General features: G+C 47.0%; 1 protein-coding gene across 2 annotated transcripts; it reads right to left on the reverse strand.

Annotated features, from left to right (window-relative positions):
• Positions 1 to 4,621: 4,621 nt before the first annotated feature.
• On the reverse strand, positions 4,622 to 20,378 carry adam9 (ADAM metallopeptidase domain 9). Of its 2 annotated transcripts, XM_023343870.1 has the most exons (24): positions 19,987 to 20,378; positions 16,939 to 17,039; positions 16,068 to 16,126; positions 11,252 to 11,330; positions 10,523 to 10,599; positions 10,219 to 10,414; positions 9,971 to 10,036; positions 9,808 to 9,879; positions 9,462 to 9,631; positions 9,302 to 9,383; positions 9,090 to 9,223; positions 8,701 to 8,872; positions 8,181 to 8,273; positions 7,992 to 8,099; positions 7,619 to 7,709; positions 7,445 to 7,550; positions 7,181 to 7,364; positions 7,015 to 7,095; positions 6,808 to 6,913; positions 6,600 to 6,747; positions 6,088 to 6,199; positions 5,661 to 5,690; positions 4,977 to 5,035; positions 4,622 to 4,886 (listed from the first exon to the last, which is right to left on the reverse strand). In XM_023343870.1, exons 1-24 carry the CDS (start codon positions 20,069 to 20,071, stop codon positions 4,817 to 4,819), a joined length of 2,481 nt encoding a protein of 826 aa, XP_023199638.1. In that variant the 5' UTR covers positions 20,072 to 20,378; the 3' UTR covers positions 4,622 to 4,816. The 2 variants fall into 2 exon arrangements, with proteins under 2 accessions (XP_023199638.1, XP_023199639.1); XM_023343871.1 differs by lacking the exon at positions 5,661 to 5,690.
• Between the last annotated feature and the right edge of the window lie 3,600 nt (positions 20,379 to 23,978).

Raw genomic sequence — 23,978 nt, forward strand, 5'->3', positions numbered from 1 at the left:
TGTTGGTTACAGTGACTAACAATGTCTGGAGGAGTAAAGCATGGTGGTGGCAGCATCATGCTAGAACGGCCTTCCCAAAGCTCTGACCTCCACCTCATTAAATATTTAAGGTTTATGAGGTTTATGTAAATATTTGAGTCTGTGTAGATCAGAGAATAATCACAGAAAAACCTGAGCTTCCTGTTTTACCAAAAATAACTCAAACTGACCGTTACAATCATTTTAACAAACTGAGCGGTCCAGAAACTTTTATTCGTTCTTTATCAATGTTTCCTGCTCAATAAAAATGATTAATTACTAAAATATGAAAAGCTGCTGAAGCCTCTGACATGATTAAAACCAACACAATCAGATTTAATCAAGTTTATTAAATTACGGTTTGAAGCTGAAATACATCACTGCTGCCATAGCAACCGCAGTGGGTTCATGAGCATCCTCGTTTAAAAGCAATCAGACTTCCTGTCAGGATGAATGAACGTGTGAATTTCTGACCTCCAGTCGGGGCAGAAAGCGTTTTATTTAACACTGAAATAAAAACATGAAATATTGTTGATGACCAGAAACAGAATCAAACCAACCAAACAGAAATCCTATAAAATCATTTTGTAACAGAAAATAAGATTCTGTGTCCAACTCAGATTCATACACAGATTCACCATCAATGTAACATGCTCACATCTATTAGCCCTACTTTATATTCCTCAACACTTGTGAATTATATCTATACATATTTTAAATGTAAAAAGTGAAAGTGATTTTCTCTCCTCTCTGCTCATGATCCCAACCTGAAGGACTGAACTGGGAACAGACACGGTGAACAAACCGATCAGACGCTTTAAACAAATCTCATGTTTGGACTCAAACCATCAGATTTAAAAATATGGCTTTAATCTCTGGCCTCCTGCTAAACAAATCACTTAGAAATAACTTCTGTAATTTATTACATTATTCATTTTGAATATATTTGCAGTATGTTTGTTTCCACTTTCCTGAATGTACTTTGACATGTAACAAACCGTTACAAAGTTTAAATATTAAAGCAAAAATACTGATATATATCAAAGGCAACCAGACTTTGAAAATTTGTCTGTTTTGGTGATTTTTCAGTTGAAAGGGTTTAATATTTTATCAGTTTTATTATTAATGGAAATATTCTTGACCTTTATGTTTATGATCCTCTGTTGTATTGTACAGTGATAACTGTGCAAAAGCGCCCCCTGGTGACAGCCTACAGCTTCAGGGGAAAACAAATTACCAGTGGTGGACACAGCTAACTACAAAGCTAGTTGTGCTAACCTCAGAGCCCTAATAATAAACATTAGCTCTGCTAATGCTAAAGCGCTACACCAGCGTGGTACTTAGCATAAGCTAATGCTAAGGCACTACACCAATGCTGGTTGCTTGTTTGTTTGTTGCATATTGCCAGTTGCTCAAAGTTTGTTGATTAAAAAGATCAAATGTGAGGAGAGGAAACAGAATTGCTGCATCTTCACCCCCTTCAAAATAAAAGTATGGATATAAACGTCCAAATCACAGGCCTCAAATTTTATTCAATTGAAACTTTACAGAACAGCCAAGTAAATCAGTGCTTTAGAGTTTATATGGACAAATTAATTTATGGGAAGCTAAGTATGCTAAATGTTTTCAAAGTTAGCAAAATCTAAAAGAGGATGACATATTAGCTCTGCTGTTAGCGTGTTAGCGCATTAGCAGAGATGTGCCCACCGCTGGAAACTACCAAATAAAGAAATGTGTATTTGCAGCTGATGTTTAGATAACGTCTCTGAGTAATATATTATATTTTTCTTATTTAATTCTGGATCCAACCTGGATCAGAGCTACGGACGGGACGAACCTTTCAGCAGAAGCTACGCAGCATTCTGTGAAACGCAGAGACATCTAGTAAAATGTACGTAGAATCAGCATCGAACCAGAGGTGAAAAATAAACTACAGGTCAAAATTATCCCCAAAGTAGTTTTGTCCCTTCTTGGCTGAAATGACAGAGGAGAAATAATGATTAAAAAAACAATCAGTTTCCAGCTTTTAAAGAGCAAATCTTGTTCTAGTGGTGGAGGGTCAGGAGGAGTCGTCGTGTTTTCATGTGAAGAGTTGACCTGGAGGCGGCCATGATGTCGGAGCGCTCAGCTGGTTTGAGCCTCAGCATGAGATCTGCTTCGTTTCCTCCTCGCCAACCGGGCGGCGCCAACCCGACGCTTCTGCCCGCCTCACGTCTCGGTTTGGCATCCAAGAGTCAGTTGGCACAAAGTTAGTTAGCCCTAACGCAGAGTCCTCAGGGTTCTGTGCAAAGAAGAGCAGGGAGAGTCTGCCAGGTCCAGACCCGGATCCAGGTCCAGGTCCACATAAAGATCCAGATCCAGATCCAGACTCAGACTCAGACTCAGACTCAGACTCAGGTCCGGGTCCGGGTTCAGGTCCAGGTCCAGGTCCGGGTCCGGGTCCAGATCCGGGTCCAGACCCAGATCCACATAAAGATCTAGATCCAGACTCAGACTCAGACTCAAGTCCAGGTTCGGGTCCGGGTTCAGGTCCAGGTCCGGGTCCAGGTCCAGGTCCAAGTCCAGGTCCAGGTCCAGACCCGGGTCCGGGTTCAGGTCCAGGTCCAAGTCCAGGTCCAGGTCCAGACCCGGGTCCGGGTTCAGGTCCAGGTCCGGGTCCAGGTCCAGGTCCAGGTCCAGGTCCAGGTCCAGGTCCAGACCCAGGTCCGGGTTCAGGTCCAGGTCCAGGTCCAGGTCCAAGTCCAGGTCCAGGTCCAGGTCCAGGTCCAGACCCGGGTCCGGGTCCAGGTCTAGATCCGGGTCCGGGTCCAGGTCCAGATCCGGGTCCGGGGTCAGATCCGGGTCCAGACCCAGATCCACATAAAGATCCAGATCCAGACTTAGACTCGGGTCCGGGTCCAGTCAGTGCAGCGCTGCAGACAAGTTTTCTTCGCTGCTGCAGTAAACGTCCCTGGTTTGCAGAGAGTCTGATGTTCGTTTCCTTAGAGATCAAACTGCATAAATCGTGCAGACGCCGCGTACCACACATGGAAACAAAAAGTCTGAGCCGCCCTGAGCTCCTCGTGTTGCATACTGGGAGAATACTGAGTGAGCTGGGCGGGGCCGGGGTGCAGAAACTAAACGCACCTCCACACGGCGCGTTACATTCCTATGACTGAGAGGAGCTGCAGTTCAACACAACACCGGCTCTTTAACTAGAAAAGATTACAGAAACCAGGTGAAGGCTCCACCCCCTGCAACACAAACCAGCCAATCAGAGCAAGGCTACCTGCTTTTTACTGGTAAGATGTCGTGCTCCTGTTTATTGAACATCTCTTTTTTTTTCCTCTGAAGAGTTTTTGCGGCGCTAGTGGCTCGTATTTTTTCTACAGTAGGCAGACAGGAAGGAGGGTGAGGAGAGGGGGGAAGACATGCGGTAAAGGTCGTCGGGACCGGGAGTCGAACCCGCGACGTCCGCGTCGAGGACTAAGGCCTCCAAACGTGGGGCGTGCTAACCCCCTGCGCCACCACAGCACGCCCCGAACATCTCTTTTACTGTGTGATGTAGACAATTACAGAAGGTCCAGTAATGCAGCTGAAATAACGCTAATGTTAGCATGCTAACCCTTAAGATTCACACCCTCAACCAGTTTTCTGGTGTTTTCTGACAAATTTAAAACATGGCAAAAAAGTACAGAAATTACAAATGCCATTAAGTCTTTATGCACTTAAGAGCTAATGTTAGCATGCTAACACTAAGTCATCAGATAATTGTGGTTTTCAAATAAAGAAATCCATAATAATTAAAGATTATTGATTGGATTAATAGATTATTCATTATTGTTAAAAACATACGCTAATGGAAGCACTGAAACTTTTTCATCTTGTCTAATTCACTGCTGCTGTAACAGAAGATGCTAATCTTAGCATGCTAACACTAACTAGACAGATTCGGTGGTTTTCTGACAGGATTGTAAGTATTTCTGAGTTAGTATGTTTTTAATAATACTTATTAGTAATAACATTATATAAAATGTTTTGAATGGTTTGATTAAAAACACCGCTGCTCAGTCTGGAGAATGTTAATGTAGCATGCTAATGTTAGCATCACCTGCTAACACCCAGGATATTTTAATAATTTCAGAGAATGATTAGTAAGTTAAAAACATATTTTCTGTCCATATTTAACTATATAAATATCAAGGCTATAAGTTGCTATATTAGCAGTCAGTTTATGAATTGTTAGCTTACAGGCTAACAGCTCAGCAGCTGATGGGAATGACACATTAGCATTTTATGGGTATGGATTATTTGCTTTGTAAAACTTAGGAATATGATATAATTTTATTGCATCATAAAATTGCAGCAGAGCTGGGCCAGTGTTTCCTGCTAAGGTTTATCATCATATAACTGGGAAAACTGGGAACCCAGGTAAAAGCCCCAGTAGAATCTGCATGTAGTGCTCCGTGTGGCAGTGAGTGAACTCAGCGTTGTTTCTGCTCCAGTAACCGCTTTATGAACATGATCTGTGTTTGTTTAGCTGCTATTTTATGCTCTGCAATCTGATTGGCTGGTTTGGCTACAGCAGAGGTCACCTGACCAAGTTAAGGTGAACAAAAGAAAGAGCTGCTTCAGTTCAGTCCTGCTGCGACCCGTCGGCCCAGTCCAAGTCCGACTTGTCGACCTAGTCCAAGTCCGGCTGCACCTCAAGGTCGGCCTCATTGATCCCTCCCTGGGTGTTGCTAAGGAACCAGAGAGAGCAGACTGAAGGTCACGAGGAAGAAGAGGAGGGCGGAGTCGAGAGGAAGCTCCTGATTGGCTAAACAGGTGGAGCGGGGGCGGGTCTTTGAGGCACCAGAGGCTGAGATGCAGCAGAAGGTTTCGGTTTTCTACACAAGACAAAAACAGAAAATATGTCAGGTTTCTGCTCCTCATCAAGGTGTGTGTAAGGTGTGTGTAGGCCAGGTAAGAGTCCCTACAGAGGAGGCGGCGGTGGCCTTGCAGCGAAGGGCGGGGCTCTCTCACTGGTCTCCACCACCTGAAAACACAACAGGAAGTAAAATATCCATTGATCCACATGAATCTTCTCCAAACTCAGAGCAGAAAGAAAACATTTGAAATGCATTTTATTTTATTAGTTAAAACTAAAATAAGTAATTATCATAAACTAAAGAAGCCACCCAGAAAAATAATGAAAATCGTTAAAGAAAAACATGATTACAGTTTTTCTCTTGGTTTAGTTTCTTTTCCAATCTTGCTCAATTAATTTAGCTCATTTAATTTCCCCCAATAAATCTTTATTAATATTATTGCTATTAAATAGTTTTTCAAATGTATTTGTTTTTGTATTTTTAATATTTTACATTTGAAAAAATTCTAATTTGGCTCTTTTGGAAATTAATGAGATAAAAATGATGTAAAAACAAAAAGGTGCATTTTTATTCTAAGTTTATGTCACGTCCAACTAGAAGGAGCTTCGCCTTCAGTGCAGCTCAATTCATTTTTATTCAGCCAAACAGTGAAGTCAGAATGTTAGAAGGTTAAAGTTTGAGACAGAATGAACATTAGAGCTGTAACTACATTATTATTATCATTATTATTATCATTATTGTTACTGATATTATTATTATAACTATTGCAGCAGTGAGGTGAGAGGATGTTACCTGCTGCGGCGGCAGCAGCTGACCGTGATGCTGTGAGAAAACACAGTTTAGTTAGTTAGTTTATTTTAACTAGCTCCAATTATCAGTCAGTCACACACATGTTTGCATAGCTATCTTTGTGGGGAAAGATAGCTATGATAGTAAACTCAGCGTTTCCCCTTGTGGGACCAGGATTCGGTCCCACAAGGTATTACAAACACACACACACACACACACACACACACTGCCATCTATTCCCTCAACCAGCCAATCAGGTTGAATTTTAAATCAAAGGTTTAATGTCATGATGAGTCAGACCACCATTGGTGGTGATTGATTATTGATCAGCTGACAAGTTCATCAGAAAAAAATCAATAAGAGGATCTCAGCATATCTTTCACCTGGAAGGTATAAAATTGAAGCCGCAGCATCGCTGCAGCAGACTCACCCCGTCCCTGACGATGAAGTTCGCCGTGCCGTGGCCAGCAGGGGGCGGCTGCGTTCTGGGAGGCGGAGCTCTGCCAGGATTGGTCGGTTTGGTCGAAGTCGCTTCGTCTGCCCTGAAGACGAAATGGAGAAAAGTTCACTACACAGAAACACAAACATACACTGTGAACTGCAGGGGGCGCTCACAACCCGGAGATTCACCTCAAGAAATCTCATCAAAGTTCGAGGCTGGACTTCCTGTCTCGAGACGGGACTTCCTGTCTCGAGACGGGACTTCCTGTCTCCAGACGGGACATCCTGTCTCGAGACGGGACATCCTGTCTCAAGGCGGGACTTCCTGTCTCCAGACGGGACATCCTGTCTCAAGGCGGGACTTCCTGTCTCCAGACGGGACATCCTGTCTCAAGGCGGGACTTCCTGTCTCCAGATGGGACATCCGGTCTAAAGGCGGGACTTCCTGTCCCAAGGCGGGACTTCCTGTCCCATTTTGGGCTACAGCGGGTCGGTACTCACTGGTATCCCTGCGACCTCTTCCTGCGGCTCAGTCCGAAGCGCCGCAGCAGCTCGTTGTGGCGCAGGAAGACAAACGCTCCCAGAGCCAGCAGAGGAAGGACGAGGAGGAAGAAGACGAGGAGGCCATCCCTGAGAGACGTGTCCTTATCTGTGGACGACACATCGAGTCAGCGTGGAGCGGGGATGCCGCGGGACACATGGACAGTACCGTTCCATGTGGGTCCGCTGTCCACGCTGCCGCCATAGCCCGACAGCTTGCAGGATGGCGAAGTCCAGCCGTAGTCGCAGTGGCAGTTCCTGTTGCTGTTACACACCTGGTAGGAACACAGGTACGAATCAGACTGGGTCACATGACCCGGTTCGCCTCGCAGGCCGGAACCAACCCCTGTCTCAAACCCGATCCACCCCGTCTCACCCCGTGTCCGTGGCACTTTGTCTCCACATCACAGTCATAGCTCAGGACGTCCGCGCTGCGACACTCAAAGTTCATACACACCTAAATACCACGGAAGAAGAAATCATCAGCGTCTCCTAGTAACCAGTCCTCCCAGCCTTCCCAGCTCTCCCAATCCTCCCATCACCTTGTTGTCTCCACACTTGGTCCCTTCGTTCACCATTCCCGGGTCGGGAACGTCGGATCCCAGCATGAAGTCGACCCCGAAGCAGGTGGCTCCGTGTATCGGAGTGGTGATGATGGACGGCAGGATGCCGAACACCGTCCCCCCCTTCACGTTCAGGCACTGCAGCTTCCCGCACTGAGCGTTTCTATGGGGACAGACTCATGTGACCTGGAGGGGCGGAGCCTCGCCTGCGCTGGGGTTAGGTAGGGTGTCTCTGTGTGTTACCTGCTCTCACACTTCTTGTAGCCGTAGTGCTGGTAGCCACAGTTGCCGAAGCGATCTCCTTTGCTGTTAACGTCTTTGAAGCAGATGTCGGGAGCGGCCGTTGCCTCTGCAGACGAGGAAGAGTCAGAAGATTCCAGAACATCCCGACCGGGTCAAGGATGAACCAGAACCTACTGGGTCCGAACAGGGCCTGGCACTGTCCGTCCAGGTGCTGGCACCTCCCGTTGTAGCAGTAGGCCTGCTGGTTGCGACAGGGATGCCCGTTCTGAAACGCACAGTCAGTTAGAGGCAGCATCCCTCTAAGGACACAGCGAACCGCCTGAGGACGCGGCGCCCCCCTGAGGACGCGGTGAACCCCCTGAGGACGCGGCGCCCCCCTGAGGACGCGGTGAACCCCCTGAGGACGCGGCGCCCCCCTGAGGACGCGGCGAACCCCCTGAGGACGCGGCGAACCCCCTGAGGACGCGGCGAACCCCCTGAGGACACGGCGCCCCCCTGAGGACGCGTCGAACCCCCTGAGGACTCCTGGGGGCAGGCAGAGACTCACCTGGACAAAGACGTCGCTCTGACAGAAGGAGGTGGAGCCGTTGCAGTACTCCGGCAGATCACACTCCTCGTCCTTCTTGGAGCGGCACACTGTTCCTCCAGGGAGGAACTGCAGACAGACAGACCCAGACCCAGTTTGGTTCTGAGGTTCTCTCTGGAAAGCCGTTCTTCAGCGGCCGGCGTCGGTTACCTGACAGCCGGAGCAGCACTCTCCAGACGCACACTGAGCCCCAGGCTTCAGTTTACAGGTCCGATACTCACAGCAGGGGTCCTCCTCACACTCCTGCACACAAACCATCCAGGGCAGACTCTAAGCTCTCAGGACCGAACTCTGGGTTCAGAAATCGTCCAGATTAATGAAATCCGACTAAACTCTGCAGTTATATCAGTTTCTAACAACAGAAACATTCAACTGAAGACTGAAATCAAAGAAACATTTCCTTACAACACAAGAGGACGTTTTCCACAAACTGAGCTAATGGTGTTAGCTCTAGCTACTGGTATTAGCTCTAGCTAATGGTGTTAGCTCTAGCTAATGGTGTTAGCTCTAGCTACTGGTATTAGCTCTAGCTAATGGTGTTAGCTCTAGCTAATGGTGTTAGCCCTAGCAAACAGCAGATCTCCAGCTGATCATGTTAGCTTGTTTCAGCATATCTTTTGTGAAGCAGCTCATGAAACCAAAGGACCTTGATGAGCTGAAAGCTTCAGACCTTCTCTGATCCACAGTCGCACTCCTCCCCGACGTCCACCAGCCTGTTTCCACAGTAGGGGGCGCTGTAGGCCTCGTCGGGCCGGGGGACATTCAAGAGACACGTCCCTCCCATCGACAGGATCATCTTTTCAAAGTCGTCGGCGCTGCAGCTGCTGAAGTTTCTGGATCCTCTGCACAAACAAAAGGAGAGCGATGAAGACGGCAAGTTCTGTATGACAGTCTGATCCAGCTCTCATTCCGCCCTGGACTATCCCTCACGCTCCACCCCAGGCCTGGGGGGAGGAGGTCTGTGTCCGACCTCTGACCAATTCAGGAAGAGAGGGAGGCTCCGGGGAGGAACGAGGTCTGGACGGGTTCTGGTTCTGTCCGGGCGGCGTGGCGTCCTACGTGGCTCCGGAGTGCATGATGCAGGCGGCGGCGGGGCAGCTGCAGGTCCGCCCATCGTCGTGGTTCATCCCCAGGTTGTGTCCGAGTTCATGAGCCACGATGGAGGCGAAGGCCGCGACGTTGTTGTTCAGGAACTGAGAGGAGAGAGAGAGGATGACGCTCCGGCGGCCGACAGGGGTCAGGGTCAAAGGTCATGTAAAAAGAAGCCTTACCGCATTGATTCCTCCTCCATGACTTCTGGAGCAGACGGTGGAGACAAATGCCATTCCTGCTGTTACACCAAAGCTCTTCATCCTGCAGCACCAACAAGACCTTCATCATCATCACCACCTTCCTCCTGATCTTCCTCCTTCTCTTCCTCCTCCGACTCACAGGATGAGCTGGGCCGAGTCGTGGCGCCGCCGGGAAACCAGCTCCTTCTCCCTCCACTGGGTGAAGCGGCTCAGCACCTCGCCGGCTCCGCCCTCTGTGTTGATCAGGTTCTGCTTGGTCCAGATGTCCAGACCGACCAGAACCACCCGGACATTCAGCTGCATGTAGATCTGCACCGGGTCAGAAGCAGAACCTTAACGACCAATCGTAGCGCAGGACCGAGAGCCAATCCGGAAACCGGATCCAAGTTCAGTCTGACAGCAGAACCTCAGATTTCCCTCGATTTCTCATTCATAGTTTAAAAAGAAATGTGTGTGTGTGTGTGTGTGTGTGTGTGTGTTCTTACGCCGTCTATGAGGTTCGCCAGGTGAACCATCTGCTCTCTGATCGCAGTCTCGTTTCCATTCATGTGTTTAAACTGCAGAAGAAGAGACGACCAATCAGCACAGAGGATGAGGGAGGCGGGGCTTAATGACAGTACAGGTGTTTTGTGTGTGTGTGTGTCTCACCCTGTCGTTGTCAACCACCAGCAGCAGCTCCACATAGTGAGTCTTGTGGAGAACAGCTCTCTTTACCTGGAAGCAGCCATGTTTCTGATTAACACGCCGTTTTTCCTCTTCCTGGTGAATTTCTGTTTTTAGTTTCTCTCTGTCTTTATGAACACAGTTCATTTGGTCGATGTGTTCATGTTTCTGTCTGCTGCATCGGCCGGGATTCGAACCCTCACCTCCTGCCCCGCCCTCGGGCCTGAACTCACCCTGCTGCGCCGGCGGTGCTGGATCTCCTCCGGGTCGTACTGCGCATGCTCCGTCGCGTCGCCGTGCCCGTAGTGAGGCGTTCCACATCCTCGGGGCTGTGATGTCACATCCTGCAGGCGGTAGAGCAGGTGCTGCTCGGGGGCGGAGTCTAGCGGCTCGATGCCGTAGCTGTCGTTGGTGAGATGCATCACTCCTCTGAGAAACCAGGAGACGGACTGATTACCGAAACGCCTGGCAGACAGAACTCAGGGCAAACTGAGCCCGTCTGTTCTGACCCGGATTCTGGTTCTGTCGGATCGGTACCTGAGGCCGCCACAGACGCTCATGGCCACAGCAGAGCCCTCCATGTCCTGAACGAAGCCCTGGTACTGGCAGTGGTTCTGGAACAGAGAAGATACCGGGTCAGGCCAGCAGGGGGAGCCGATCCCGACAGGAAGGAGCCGAGTCCAGCTTCCTGTCCAACAGGAGGCCACTTCCTGTATCACACTCAGTGTCTCTCACTTCCTCTCCATCAGTTTTTCTGCTGCAGCTCCTCACCCTGAGGTGTTCAAAGCGTGGTTTGGGGGCCAGAAGTGGCCCTGCAGCCTGAGACCTCAGGTCCCTGACGGTCAGGTTTTCATCACTAATGTGTTTATCTGCACCAACCAGCTGACCCAGAACAGCAGCAGGAGCTTTTATCCTCTCAGCTTTCAGCTGGTTGTTGGTCAAGCTGAATCAGAACCGTTGCTTAGCAACAAATGAGTCAGCAGATTACACATCAGCCTCCAGGAAGTGACACACAGATGATCTGCTTCCTGTTTCTGTCAGTTACAGACCAGAAGCTGCTTCATCAGCAATAAAACCTCCTCCAGCTTCTCAGCAGGTCCTGGACCCACTGAGGCTTCAGAACCGGCTTGTTCTGGTCCCTGTGGTTCTGACCCTGCAGGGACCAGGTCCCTGGGCACCGCTAATCAAAAAGCTAGCTGCGCTAACGCTAATGCACCAATCAAAAACACTCGTTAACGCCAACACAGAATGATGCAGAGCGCTCACCTGGACAGGTGGTCTGGATGTGATCAGGGATCCGTTTGGGCCGTAGGTGAAGACGGTGAAATCTGGAGGCAGCAGGACCCTGGAGGCGACAGCAGCTCGTCAAACGGGTCAGAACCAGCAGAACGGAAACGACGACAGGAAGCTCACAAGGTCTCTTTATTAAAACATTTAGCAGCAAAAAGATGTTTGGATGGAAAATGTGGCGCACACACATGCCTACACACACACACACACACACACACACTTACAGAACTGTTGCATGAACAGATCATCAGGAAAGCTAAAGCCGTTCTTGCTGTAGTTCCAGTTCTGGACAGTAACAGGCTGAAGCTCTGCTCCTGCAGCCGTTTGTCGGTGCGGCCTGATTCCTGATTCCAGGTGTTCGTAGGTTTGGGGTCAACAAGAAAATCCTCTGCTAGACTCGTCCCATTATGTATTCACTTATATTTGATGTCATTTTTGGCTTGTTTTATTGTTTTTATTGAACTCTGATACTTTGTCTTTCAGTTTTTATAGATAGATAGATAGATAGATAGATAGATAGATAGATAGATAGATAGATAGATAGATAGATAGATAGATAGATAGATAGATAGATAGATAGATAGATAGATAGATAGATAGATAGATAGATAGATAGATAGATAGATAGATAGATAGATAGATAGATCTTTATTGTCATTGTCACAAGGACAGCGAAATTTAAAAGGTGCCATCAGTCAGTGCATATGCTTAAAAACAAAAAATAACACAATTCACACACAATGTAAGAATTAACAAATAACTGAAAAAAAAACCTAATAAATAAGAACAGCCACATTCTCACATCCATCATTTATGATGATTAATGGTTGTTTTTGATTGCATTTAGTTTTGTTATTGCTGTCGGGTAGAAACTGTCTCTGAGACGTTGGTTCTGGTTCTGGTTGCTCTGTATCTTCTGCCTGAAGGCAGCAGTGTGAAGAGAGAAGGTCCGGGGTGAGAAGTGTCCTTTGTGATGTGTTGTGCTTTTCTTAGACAGCGGTCGCTGTGCAGGTCCTCCAGTGAGGGGAGAGGGCAGCCAATGATTTTTTGGGCTGTATTCACAACCCTTTGGAGAGCTTTCCTTTGAGCCGTAGTGCTGCTGTTATACCAGACGCAGATACAGTAGGTCAGTATGCTCTCTATGGAGCACTTGTAGAAGGACACCAGCAGCTTCTCCTTGATGCTGTTCCTCCTGAGAACCCTCAGGAAGTTCAGTCTTTGCTGGGCCTTTTTTATCAGCTCCAAGGTGTTCATGTTCCATGTGAGGCCCTGCTCAATGTGGACCCCCAGGAAACGGAAATCAGCTACCCTCTCCACACATTTTCCCCCAATGGTTAGTGGTGTAATGTCCGTTTCATTCCTCCTGTAATCTATTATGAGTTCTTTTGTCTTTGAGTTGTTGAGGAGCAGATTGTTCTCCCTGCACCACTGCAACAGCCGCTCCACCTCTCCCCTGTAGGCGGACTCGTCGCCTCCTGAGATGAGCCCCACCACTGTGGTGTCATCAGCAAACTTGATGATGGTGTTGCTGTGGTGGGCAGAGGTGCAGTCGTATGTGTACAGACAATAGAGCAGGGGGCTCAGCACACAGCCCTGTGGAGAGCCAGTACTAAGGCTGAGGGCAGTGGATGTATGTTTTCCCACCCTAACTCTCTGCTGTCGGTTGGTCAGGAAGCTCAGGATCCACATGCAGGTGGAGTGAGGGAGGCCCAGGTCCCCCAGTTTGTCCACCAGTCTGTGAGGGAGGATGGTATTAAAAGCAGAGCTGTAGTCTACAAAGAGCATCTGCACATAGCTCCCCTGCTGCTCCAGATGTGACAGAGCAGCATGGAGGGCCGTGATCACAGCGTCCTCTGTGGATCTGTTGGCTCTGTAGGCAAACTGGTGGGGGTCAAAGCCAGGAGGGAGAAGTGCTGTGATGTGACCCCGGACCAGTTTTTCAAAACACTTCGTCACCACAGGGGTTAGTGCCACTGGCCGGTAGTCGTTGAGGCAGGAGATGTGAGGTTTCTTGGGTATGGGGACTATGGTGGAAGATTTCAGGCAGGATGGGACTGTAGACAGGGCTAGGGACTGGTTGAAGATCCTGGTGAAGACTCCAGCCAGCTGATCGGTGCAGTCTTTCAGGACACGTCCAGGGACGCCATCAGGTCCAGCAGCCTTCCTTGGGTTGACAGCCCGCAGTGTGCGCCTCACCTCGTACTCCTCTACAACGAGGGGTGTGGTGTTGTGGGTCTGTTGTGGGTCGCTTGGTGTAGTGTGGCTGCCTCTGTTGGCTTCACCTCAAAGCAGGCAAAGAAGAGGTTCAGCTCCTCTGCCAGCGTGGCGTCGCCTTCCGCAGCTGTGAGGTTGGTCCTGTAGTTGGTGAAATGCTGGATTCCCTGCCACACCTGCCTGCTGTTGTTGCTGTCAAGGTAGCCCTCTATCCTCCTCCTGTAGTCAGACTTAGCCATTCTGATGCCGCTCTTCAAGTTAACTCGGGCTGTACTGTAGACGGTCCTGTCCCCAGACCTGAAGGCGGCATTCCTGGTCTTTAGCAGTCGCTGGACCTCCTGAGTCATCCAGGGCTTCTGGTTTGGGAAGACCCAGATGTGTTTATCCGCAGCTACAGTGTCAATACAGTTCTTGATATAGCACAGTACACTGTCTGTAAAAACCTCCAGGTCCTGATGTTCAAAAACATCCCAGTTTATCCTGTTGAAACAGTCCTGCAGCTGCTGTGTCGCATCCTGGGGCCAGGATTTGATGGTTTGGTAATGGTTGGAGCAGTTTTCCTGAGGGGGGCATAAGCAGGAATTAAATGCAGGGACAGGTGATCCGACTGACCCAGGTGAGGAAGTGGTCTAGCCCTGTAGCCTAGCTTGATGTTGAAGTAGACTTTGTCCAGAGTGTTAGCCTCTCTTGTAGCACACTTTACATCTGGTGGAATTTGGGGAGCGCCGTCTTCAAGTCTGCATGGCTGAAGTCCCCGCTATGATGTGCACAGCATCTGGATAGATGCTCTGCAGATGGCTAGTGCTGCCATGCAAAAGTCCAATAGCTGTTTTAGCATTAGCATCCGGTGGGATGTAAACAGCGGTTACCATGACTACGGTGAACTCTCTGGGGAGGTATATTGGTCTACATCTAACAGTCACATACTCCAGGTCTGGGGAGCAATGGCTGATGACAGTCGCTGTGTTAGTAACCAGGTGTTGTTCACGTACACAGAGCCTCCTCCTCTGCTCTTACCGGAGTCCTTCGTTCTGTCGCGGCGCTGTACTGTGTAGCCTGCTAGCTCGATGGCAGAGTCCGCTACGTCTGGATGCAGCCAGGTCTCCGTGATCAGAAGAATACAGCTGTCCTTCACTGCGCTGTGAGATGCAGCCTGTAGTCTCAGTTCATCCATCTTGTTTGCCAGGGATCTGGCGTTGGAGAGAAACAGGCTGGGGAGCGGTGGTTTGTGTGGTTGCCTCCGTAGCCTAGCTAGCAGGCCGGCCCTGCAGCCCCGCTTCTGCCTTCTCTCTCTACGCCGCCGTCGCTTCCCCCCTGCTGGGATGGTAATCCACGGCGCGCCGGGGCTCCTCGCTATGTCCCACGGAATATTGAACAAGCGTTGAAAATCAGCTGTAACATCTCGTTCGTAGCGGGAACCGATCGTCAGGAGATCGTCCCGACTGTATATTTTGTTTGTCCGACATGACGGAACACAAATCAACACGTACACAAGCAGCCAAACATAACATAGCACCGACCGAGAGAGCAATGAGCCGCTGCAACTGCGTGCGCCGCCATCTTGGGAAAAAAACAACAAAAAAAAAAACTTGCTGTAACATCAATTGTACATTTGGGACACAAATAAATCTGAACCTGAATGGAGGTAAAACGTTAAAGGAAGTTCTGGTTCTGAAGGAGCCGACCAGAACCTGAAGGTTCCTCTTTGGTTCCTCCTGAACCTCAGAGAAACCAAAAGAGCTTGATGAGGGGAAACTTTATCACGTCACTTCCTGATAGCCTTCAGAGGTCGTTTCCATGGTAACACGCTGGATTTTTATCTTCAGTCTATACAGGAAGTGAGCCTCTGATTGGCTCCTGAGGCAGGTCGCCATGGCAACGTTTGCTGCTGATTGGAGCATCTGAGGTCTGTGGTGAGCTGAGACCGACCCGCCCGTTAGGCACCATGACGCTTCAGAGGCTCACATGGCAGAACCCGACCGGTCTCCAGGTTCTGTTCCATCCAAACATCAGCAGAACTTTTAAAATGTCACAAAAAAGACGAAGGACAAATCAGGAGAGTTTCTGCCTGCTGGTTTGGAGTGAATCAATCAGACTGTGATGTCATCAGGTGCTGATGCTACGCACAGATTTCTCTGGGTTTGGTTCCTCTGGTACGGCGCCGACCCACCAGCGGACGGGAACGTTCACTACGTTTCATCGCCTCTTTTTATGATTTAACTGTTTATCAGAAAAGCCGAAAGTCGCCTGAAGCTGGCGTGAAATACAGGAAGTTATTCTGAATTTTGCTGTCAACATTTTCATGTATCAGCAAATTCCCAAATGACAGAAACTGGGTCAGATTTATGGGTTCCTGTTGAACACGGAGACCAGCTGAGAGTCTTTGGGTCGGTTCCTCTGGCTGAGGCACCGACTGCAGAACCTCATTACTAAACACGACCGATTAGATGGCGTCACAATCAGAATCCACAAGAGGCCTGAGGATCCACAGGAGATCACCTTTAAGGATCCAGATCTCCTTTGGATCACCAGATCAGCTTCCTGTGAAGTCAGAAACAATTCCTTCATCCAAACTCACTCGTTTCTCTGCAGATGGATGAGGAGATCGTTTCCATCCACTGGGATGATGAAGGAAACCTGCAGAAACACACACACACACACACACGGTTAATCCCAACAGGTGTTCTCTAGGATGCACCGATTTTCTTTCTGATCATTGATCTTTAAGAATCAGTTTCTGTCTGAAATGCAGCAGCAGAGTCTCTGAGTGGGTAACAGTGGAGTGACTGTAAACAACAGTCAACAACAGTCTTGACTGTTTCGGCACCCCGATGGTTGCCATGGAGACTACAGGATTTCTGAAACCCACTCCAGGTGTTTCTGAGGGGATAATGTAACACGATGAAGTCAGTTTTACTTTATCTTCTCATCGTGTTTCTCTGATGGATCCCTGAGGCAGAACCATCAGAGCTGGACCTGCAGCTCCAAGGTCATGAGGTCACGAGGTCACATGACTCACCTGGCAAACGGTGCTGCTGATCTCTGCAGGTGTGTCATCACACACACACTGAGGCTGCCAGGTGTGTGTGTGTGTTAGAGGTGAGTCAGGACAGGAAGTCAGCATGGCCTCCACCCACACATCATCATCATCATCATCATCAGGTCTCTCTGTCCTCTAACTCAGCGAGGCTCAAAGGTCCGTCTGTCCTGGTAGTAACAGACCGACCCGCTGGTCCCGGTTCTGGTCCAGTCCTGAACAGTTTAGTTTTGAATCCATCTAACTTTATTTAAACAGACCTGAGAGACGATCACCTAATCTGAAACCATGGCAACCAGGTTTCAGCTGGAAACGTGTTGAATCATATCTAAGAGTCAGTGTCACATTTCAGAACCAGAGTGTGTGTGTGTGTGTGTGTGTGTGTGTGTGATGCCATAGAAAACGTCGATACCTGATTGGGCGGCCTGCCCTCAGCGTCCCGCCTCAGCCGGCCTCCTATTGGCCGAGGAGCAGTCAGCTGGTACGAGGCCAGATGCTCGGTCTGCTGAGCGTCTGAGGAAGGAAAACATTCAGCTCAGTTTATTAACGGATTATTATCAATATCATCAACCTGCCGATAACCACTGGACCGTCAGCCAGCGTTAGCTGAACTCAGCTTACATCAGAATCTCACTTTACTGAAACATTTACTTTACTTTTGCCAAACTGCCTGATGATTGGACTAGACCAAAAACACAGAAACAAACTGAATCTGAGACGCCTAAAACTGTTTATCGGTTTATAAATCCACCCATGGAAATCTGGTCACATTCAGGAATCAGTTCATTCAGCAATCAGTTCTTTCAGGAATCAGTTCAGTCAGGAATCAGTTCAGTCAGGAATCAGTTCATTCAGGAATCAGTTCATTCAGGAATCAGTACAGTCAGGAATCAGTTCAGTCAGGAATCAGTTCAGTCAGGAATCAGTTCATTCAGGAATCAGTTCTATCAGGAATCAGTTCAGTCAGGAATCAGGTCAGTCAGAAAACAGGTCAGTCAGGAATCAGTTCATTCAGGAATCAGTTCAGTCAGGAATCAGTTCATTCAGGAATCCGTTCATTCAGGAATCAGTTCATTCAGGAATCAGTTCAGTCAGGAACTGATGGTTCAGCTAACCATTGTTAGCTGCTGCTAGGCGCTGTTAGCTGCCGCTAGCCATTGTTAGCTGCTGCAAGGCGCTGTTAGTTGCCGTTAGCCATTGTTAGCTGCTGCTAGGTACTGTTAGCTGCTGCTAACTGAACCAGCGGCTCATAAATTCTCAGTTTGTTTCAAGTAGGACGAGCTGAAAAGTTGCAGCGCTACAGGAACCAGAACCAGAGGAGGTTTTATGATGGTTCTGGTCCAGATCTTTATGAACCAGAAACTTCAGAACTCAATGAGACAGAACATCAACAGCATCTTCATGAACCCAATCTGCAGTCAGAGCTTCATGCTGCCTGCAGCGGGTCAGAACCTCCACATCAGAACTGTGACCCAAACAGAGACAGGATCCAGGGATAATGCTGAACTGGTTCTGATCCAAATGGACCAGGAGCTCCGTAATCTGGCTCAGTCCAAATGGGTCAACAAAAATGACAAGAAAGGACTTCGCTGAGATGTGGCTCACCCCAGCCACCATCAAAGACGCCATTTGGACCTCCAGAAACTTGCTGGTGAGCAGGCGCAGGCAGATGCCCCCCGTGGCTGTGATCCGGATGGCAGCAGCAAAAGAGGAACATCAAGGGCTGCAGGTGGCGCGCCAAGGACACAGCCACCAAGAAGAATCGCCTGCGCCTCCGTGGACGAAGGAGCCGGCGCTCCACGAGCAGAGGTCCAAGCAGCGGCGGCCTGGCTCTCCGGGTGAGGCAGGAGGGAAGGAGCTTCAGGGCGGGATCCCCTCTGAGCACCAAGCGCTGTCTGGAAGGACGGGACGGCTCCGGACTTGGGAGGGAGTCACCCCGGTCCTGCTCAACTTTTAACCCACAGAGATTTTGTATTTTATAATTCTTGTTCTTAGCTTCTTTTAGTCTGAACTGATGATTTTGTAAGTTCTTTGAAAATTTCTGTATAACTGAAATAATGTAATTTTTTTAATGTTTACAGTAACAATAAATATTTTTCGAAAGAAAAAAAAAACAACAGAACCAGCTACAGAAAGACGGTCCAGTCAAAGTCTGGAATGTTCTGGTGGGACCTCCAAGAAGGTTCTACAAGCTGCCGGGTCCAACAGAACCGCCGCCGAGGTCTGCTACAGCCAATTAGCTACCAGAGCACATCTGATTGGTTCTTAAAGGAGAAGCTCAGAGAGAGAGGTTCTGGTCGGGTCGGTTCTGATCCGCTGAATACAACATTTAAAACACGATGAGTCCAAACAGAACCGAGGAGGAAAAAACCCAGGAAGTGAGTCATGAGTCTGGGAAAGAGATCCACTGGGTGTGTGTGTTAGTGGGTGGGTGGGGGTTCTGAGTGTGTGTGTGTGTGTGTGTGAGGAAGATTCTGGGTGTGTGTGTTCCTGGAAATGTCGTTTTGACTCAGATTCATGTTTATGTTTCTCTATGAACAAAAAAGGTCAAATCCAGATTTATTCAGGATTTAACTAAAACGATCAGTTCCCATGTTAACCACACACACCCCCACACACACACCCAGGGTTTTACTTCCTGTCAGCACTGCACCGTTAAGCAGCTTATCACAGCGTTCTGGAACAACACACACACACACACACACACAATACGGCCTTAAAGGGACAGTACATGTTTTTCCTCTGAAGGTTCATGGAGCACTTCTGAGCAGTCAGTATTCTCCCTGCAGGAACCAATCAGGAGAGAGTCCTGACCTATGACCTCTGGAGGGACCAGGTCTCTTTGATAGGCACATGGAGTCGTCGCTCTGCTGACTCAGTTTATCACCACAGTTTGTGGTGATACTGTGACAACGATAAGAACTATTTGTTGTTTCTGTTTCAGCTAGCTGATTAGCCGCCACCGCGTGTCACAGCGATTACCGCCCCACAAATACAAATACCGATGGTGAAAAACATCTCCAGTCACATAAAGTCACATTTTTACTGTATTTAACCACATTTTCGTATTTACTTTTAGTGTTTTCATCAAACAAATGGAGGAAACGTTTGTTCGACGGTTTATCGGGAACTAACGGATAATACGGACAGTTTGAGGTCTTTACACGGAATTAATTGGATTTTAATGTGACAACGATAAATTACATTTTTTATAGATAAATGATAATCGATACGATAAATGCCCACGCCTACTGAGCATGCTCAGTTCCGACTTTTAAGCTAACATGGCGGATAAAGCAAAACTTCGAGTCACGTGACCATAACCAGGATCTTTGAAACCATGGCAACCAGAGGAGGCGTCATGAAGCGCAGCGGACCGGATGCGGACAGGTGAAGGGAAACACTGAGTCAGAATCAGAACCTTTCGACCCGGTTCGGGTTTGACCCGCCGCGTCCTCACCTCCGCAGTGACAGCTTCCGGTCAGCAGCAGCAGAATCCCGCAGAGCTCCATCAGCGCCGCTCCTCCTCTTCCTCCCATCTTCATCTTGTCCTCCTGTTCGGAACCTATTCTTCCTCCTCACCGCTCCTCTTCCTCCCTCGGGTCGGTTTCACTCCGAACACCCACAGGAGGGTTTCTTCCTCGGCAGACCCATTCCTCTGCGTTCCCGCTGAAGATAACAGCAGCTCCGGCCCAAAGTTGCGAACGGAACCGGCTCTCGGTTCTGTTCGGGTTCCGTTAGGTCCAGTTCTCGGTGGGTTTTGGGGCTGGTTCCGGTCCTGTTGGGCTGAAGTCCTTCCTCTCCGTCAGCAGCGGGTCTTTCTCTCCTTGGAGCCTGTGGGACTCTAAAGTAACGGGGAAAATACTGTTTCCGGCCAGACCCTTCAGAATAAGAGCACCTTCTGCATAATTATTTCAGTCCAGTTTATAAACGTTGCGCCAATTCACAACAAATCCAGTTTGTTTTTAGAAATGCGTAAGTGATATTTAAATTAAATTTGATCCCATCTATCAAACAATTCAGTCAAATAAAAAATAAAATCTAGGAAATGTAGTTATTACTTTAGTTAGATAAAAAATGTGTAGATAAATAATTTTTAGTTATTATTGTATTTTCATCCGCAGCAGCAGCAGTCCCTCCCTTTGATCCTGTAGTTGTTTTATCATTATTATTATTATTTTCATTTATTTATTTCAAACATTGCACATAATAAACTGGAGTCAGAGGTTAGTTTTCATCTCTAGGTCAATTAAATAATATAACATCACAGAACACAAAACTTAACACGCTTCTTCCAAAGAATAAATGTGAAACTTTAAAGCTGCTGATGTCTTTTTTTTTCTTGTTTATTTTTCATGTTTCGCTGGTTATGATAGATAGATAGATAGATAGATAGATAGATAGATAGATAGATAGATAGATAGATAGATAGATAGATAGATAGATAGATAGATAGATAGATAGATAGATAGATAGATAGATAGATAGATAGATAGATAGACAGATAGATAGATAGATAGATAGATAGATAGATAGATAGATAGATAGATAGATAGATAGATAGATAGATAGATAGATAGATAGATAGATAGATAGATAGAATAAATCTTATCTTATCTTAAGTTTCCATTTAAGATCCAAGATCTCATTTCATAAAGAGTCATGTTTATTGAAACAAAAATGACAAACAGCAACAAGACAAATAATTAAACCATTAAATTAGTTAATACAACCTAAAAACTGGAGGTCAGAGGTCAGATGGACGGAGCTAAAGTTCTGGAGCAAACCCAGTCAGAAATATTATGGGATGTTTACATCAGAGCTAACCTCTGGGTTACAAAGGCCTAGTCAAAGCCCTTCAGAGCTGCAGAGTCTGAATACAAACCAGTAAATCAGTAAACAGAGTTAATCTGTCAGATGGATTAATTATGACGGTTTAATAATTATTATTATAACCTGAAAACAGATGAGCTCCATGCTGAACTTCCAAACTTTGGTTTGACTCAACATGTTAAACATCAAAACAGCATCAGGTCAGGCTGCCGATAGAGACAGAACAAAACTTGATTCAAAACACCAAGACACCAAAAACTGATTTAGAAATAATACCAGAGATCCCACAGGCAGCTTCTGGGCAAACAGAGACAAAACCTGGCAACGTTTCAGAGGATGTAACAGGTTGGGTTCCTGAAGGGGAGAGTGGTCTGATAGAAGAACAGAGAACACAGGTAAAGGTTACATTAAATGAAGGTGTAATCAAAACAACACCTGAGGAATCAGAGACTCCAGCAGCTGAAGGATCAGCTGAGCAGAACATCGTCTCTGAACAGGAAGAGAGACCCATGAAGAAGATTTCTCTGTGGAGGCGTTTGAAAAAGGCTTTAACTCCAACATGTCTGCGCCAATTTAAAGACAGAAATAACGGCCATCCAGCGTAGACATGAATTTATTGACTTAGACTTAGACTGACTTTATTGTCATTTTGCATGCACAGGGTGAATACAGAACGAGATTTCATTGCATACGGCTCAGGACAATGTTTGAGGTTCCAATGTTGTGAGGTTACTCCAGAGTAAAATAAAATACAGTATAAAATATAAATATAAAATATAAAGTGCAGGACTGACAGTAAAATAGAAGTTATTTAGCTCTGTACATGTGCAAGGTATAAAGTGGAGACCAGATTTTGAGTGCAGTCCAGTTAAGAGTTCAGCAGTCTGATGGCAAGTGGGAAAAAGCTGTTTCAGAACCTGATGGACCTGCACCGGATGCTGCAGAACCTCTTTCCAGAGGGCAGCAGGGAGAACAGTCCATGGTGGGGGTGTGAGGGGTCACTGACGATGTTTCGGCCTCGGGACACGCAGCGCTGGGATGAATGTCTATTAGATTTAAAGGCGGTGGGGCCATGTGTGGATTGGTGGTAATTGGAAAAAGAGCCACTGTTGTTAATTGGACATTTGAATATTAAAAAGCCAGGACTGCACGGTGGGAAGCGTCTCTCCGTGTGGGTGTGGGTTCACTCCGGGTGCTCCGGCTTCCCCCACGTTCAGCAACATCAGGACTCATGTTCATCCACTGTAAGATTTTTATTTCTAATTCTAAACAGAAAATAAGAAAACCACATTTATTAATTAAAGGGAGACTTGGGAAAAGAAAATGTAAACAACGTGGAACAAAAAGAGCCTTTTAGAAATCTAAACTATACAAATTGGAAAAAATTTTGAAAACTATCTATCTGGGTCAGTTATATATATCTATATCTAAATTTAATTATATATAGACATAGATATCTATCTATATCTAAACCTGTCTTTCTGTCTATAAATATATATATAGATATCAATCTATCTCTCTCGCTCTCTTTATGGTTCTTCTGCAGCGACTCTCCTATTATTTCCACGGGAATCTCTGGCTCTTCATCACCATCTGTACCTTGTGAAAACATATTTGCAGTCATATTAACTTACTTATAAAATACATAGGAAACAGGAGAAATCATTGTAGGTTTGCTCTGCTCTGGCCGAAACACAGAGAACAAGGAGGCTCCTCCTTTATTGCTTTTATAAGCACGTAACCTTACGCTTCACAAAGTAGTGCCAACAAAAATACAACATTGGCAAGCATCGTACTCAACACCCCCACTCGATGGTGCCACACGTTCTAGCCATAGCACTATTTTCCAAATATAAGAACAAAATTTTTCAATCTTGGCTCTTGTGGCAGATTTTGTAAACACATCTGAGATCATGTTTTCTGTCGGACAATAAACCAAAACAATTTTACCCTGCAAAACATTTGACCTTATGAAGTGGTATTTAGTGTTAAGACCTGCCAGGTTTTCAAGACCTGGTCTTGAAAACCTGACGACTCTGATGGCTCAAATTAGCCTCCATTCATCTCTTCTATTGTTCTATTGTACATGTGGTCGTTGACCGTCAGGCCAGAAGGTAGGAGTGTGAATAGTCCATGTTGGGGGTGGGTATCTATGATACCTACAACTAGTCAGTCTAGTTTTGAAGCATACATGAAGTGTTTTTGGAGAGATGTGACCTTTTGCAGCTGATCCATGATGTTGTGCTGCATTATCCAGGTCATTTTGCCAAATGTACATAGAGTTTGCAAAACATACAATCTGTTTCAAAAAATATGCAAAGGTTTTTCTAAAAGAAATGAGTAATGTTTCTCTTTGAAATAAAGCTAAGAGGGTATAACATGACAGTTTAGAAATAAACTAACCAAATTAATTGTGTTGATCCACCTCAAAAAAATCATGCAAAAAGTGTAAGCAAAAGAAATCTGGGAGACTTAGCACATGCAAATTTGCATGCAGCCTTTTGTGCTGTGGAGGATAAATAGGTGACTGCTTCACCTATTTAGTTCACAAGAACTAATGGCATTTATTTCAGTCATTATCTTGGGGGGGTGACCAAGGTTCCATCACTATGTGACAGC

The sequence above is a fragment of the Xiphophorus maculatus genome, chromosome 12 (assembly GCF_002775205.1).
Source record: "Xiphophorus maculatus strain JP 163 A chromosome 12, X_maculatus-5.0-male, whole genome shotgun sequence".
NCBI classification, from domain to species: Eukaryota; Metazoa; Chordata; class Actinopteri; order Cyprinodontiformes; family Poeciliidae; genus Xiphophorus; species Xiphophorus maculatus.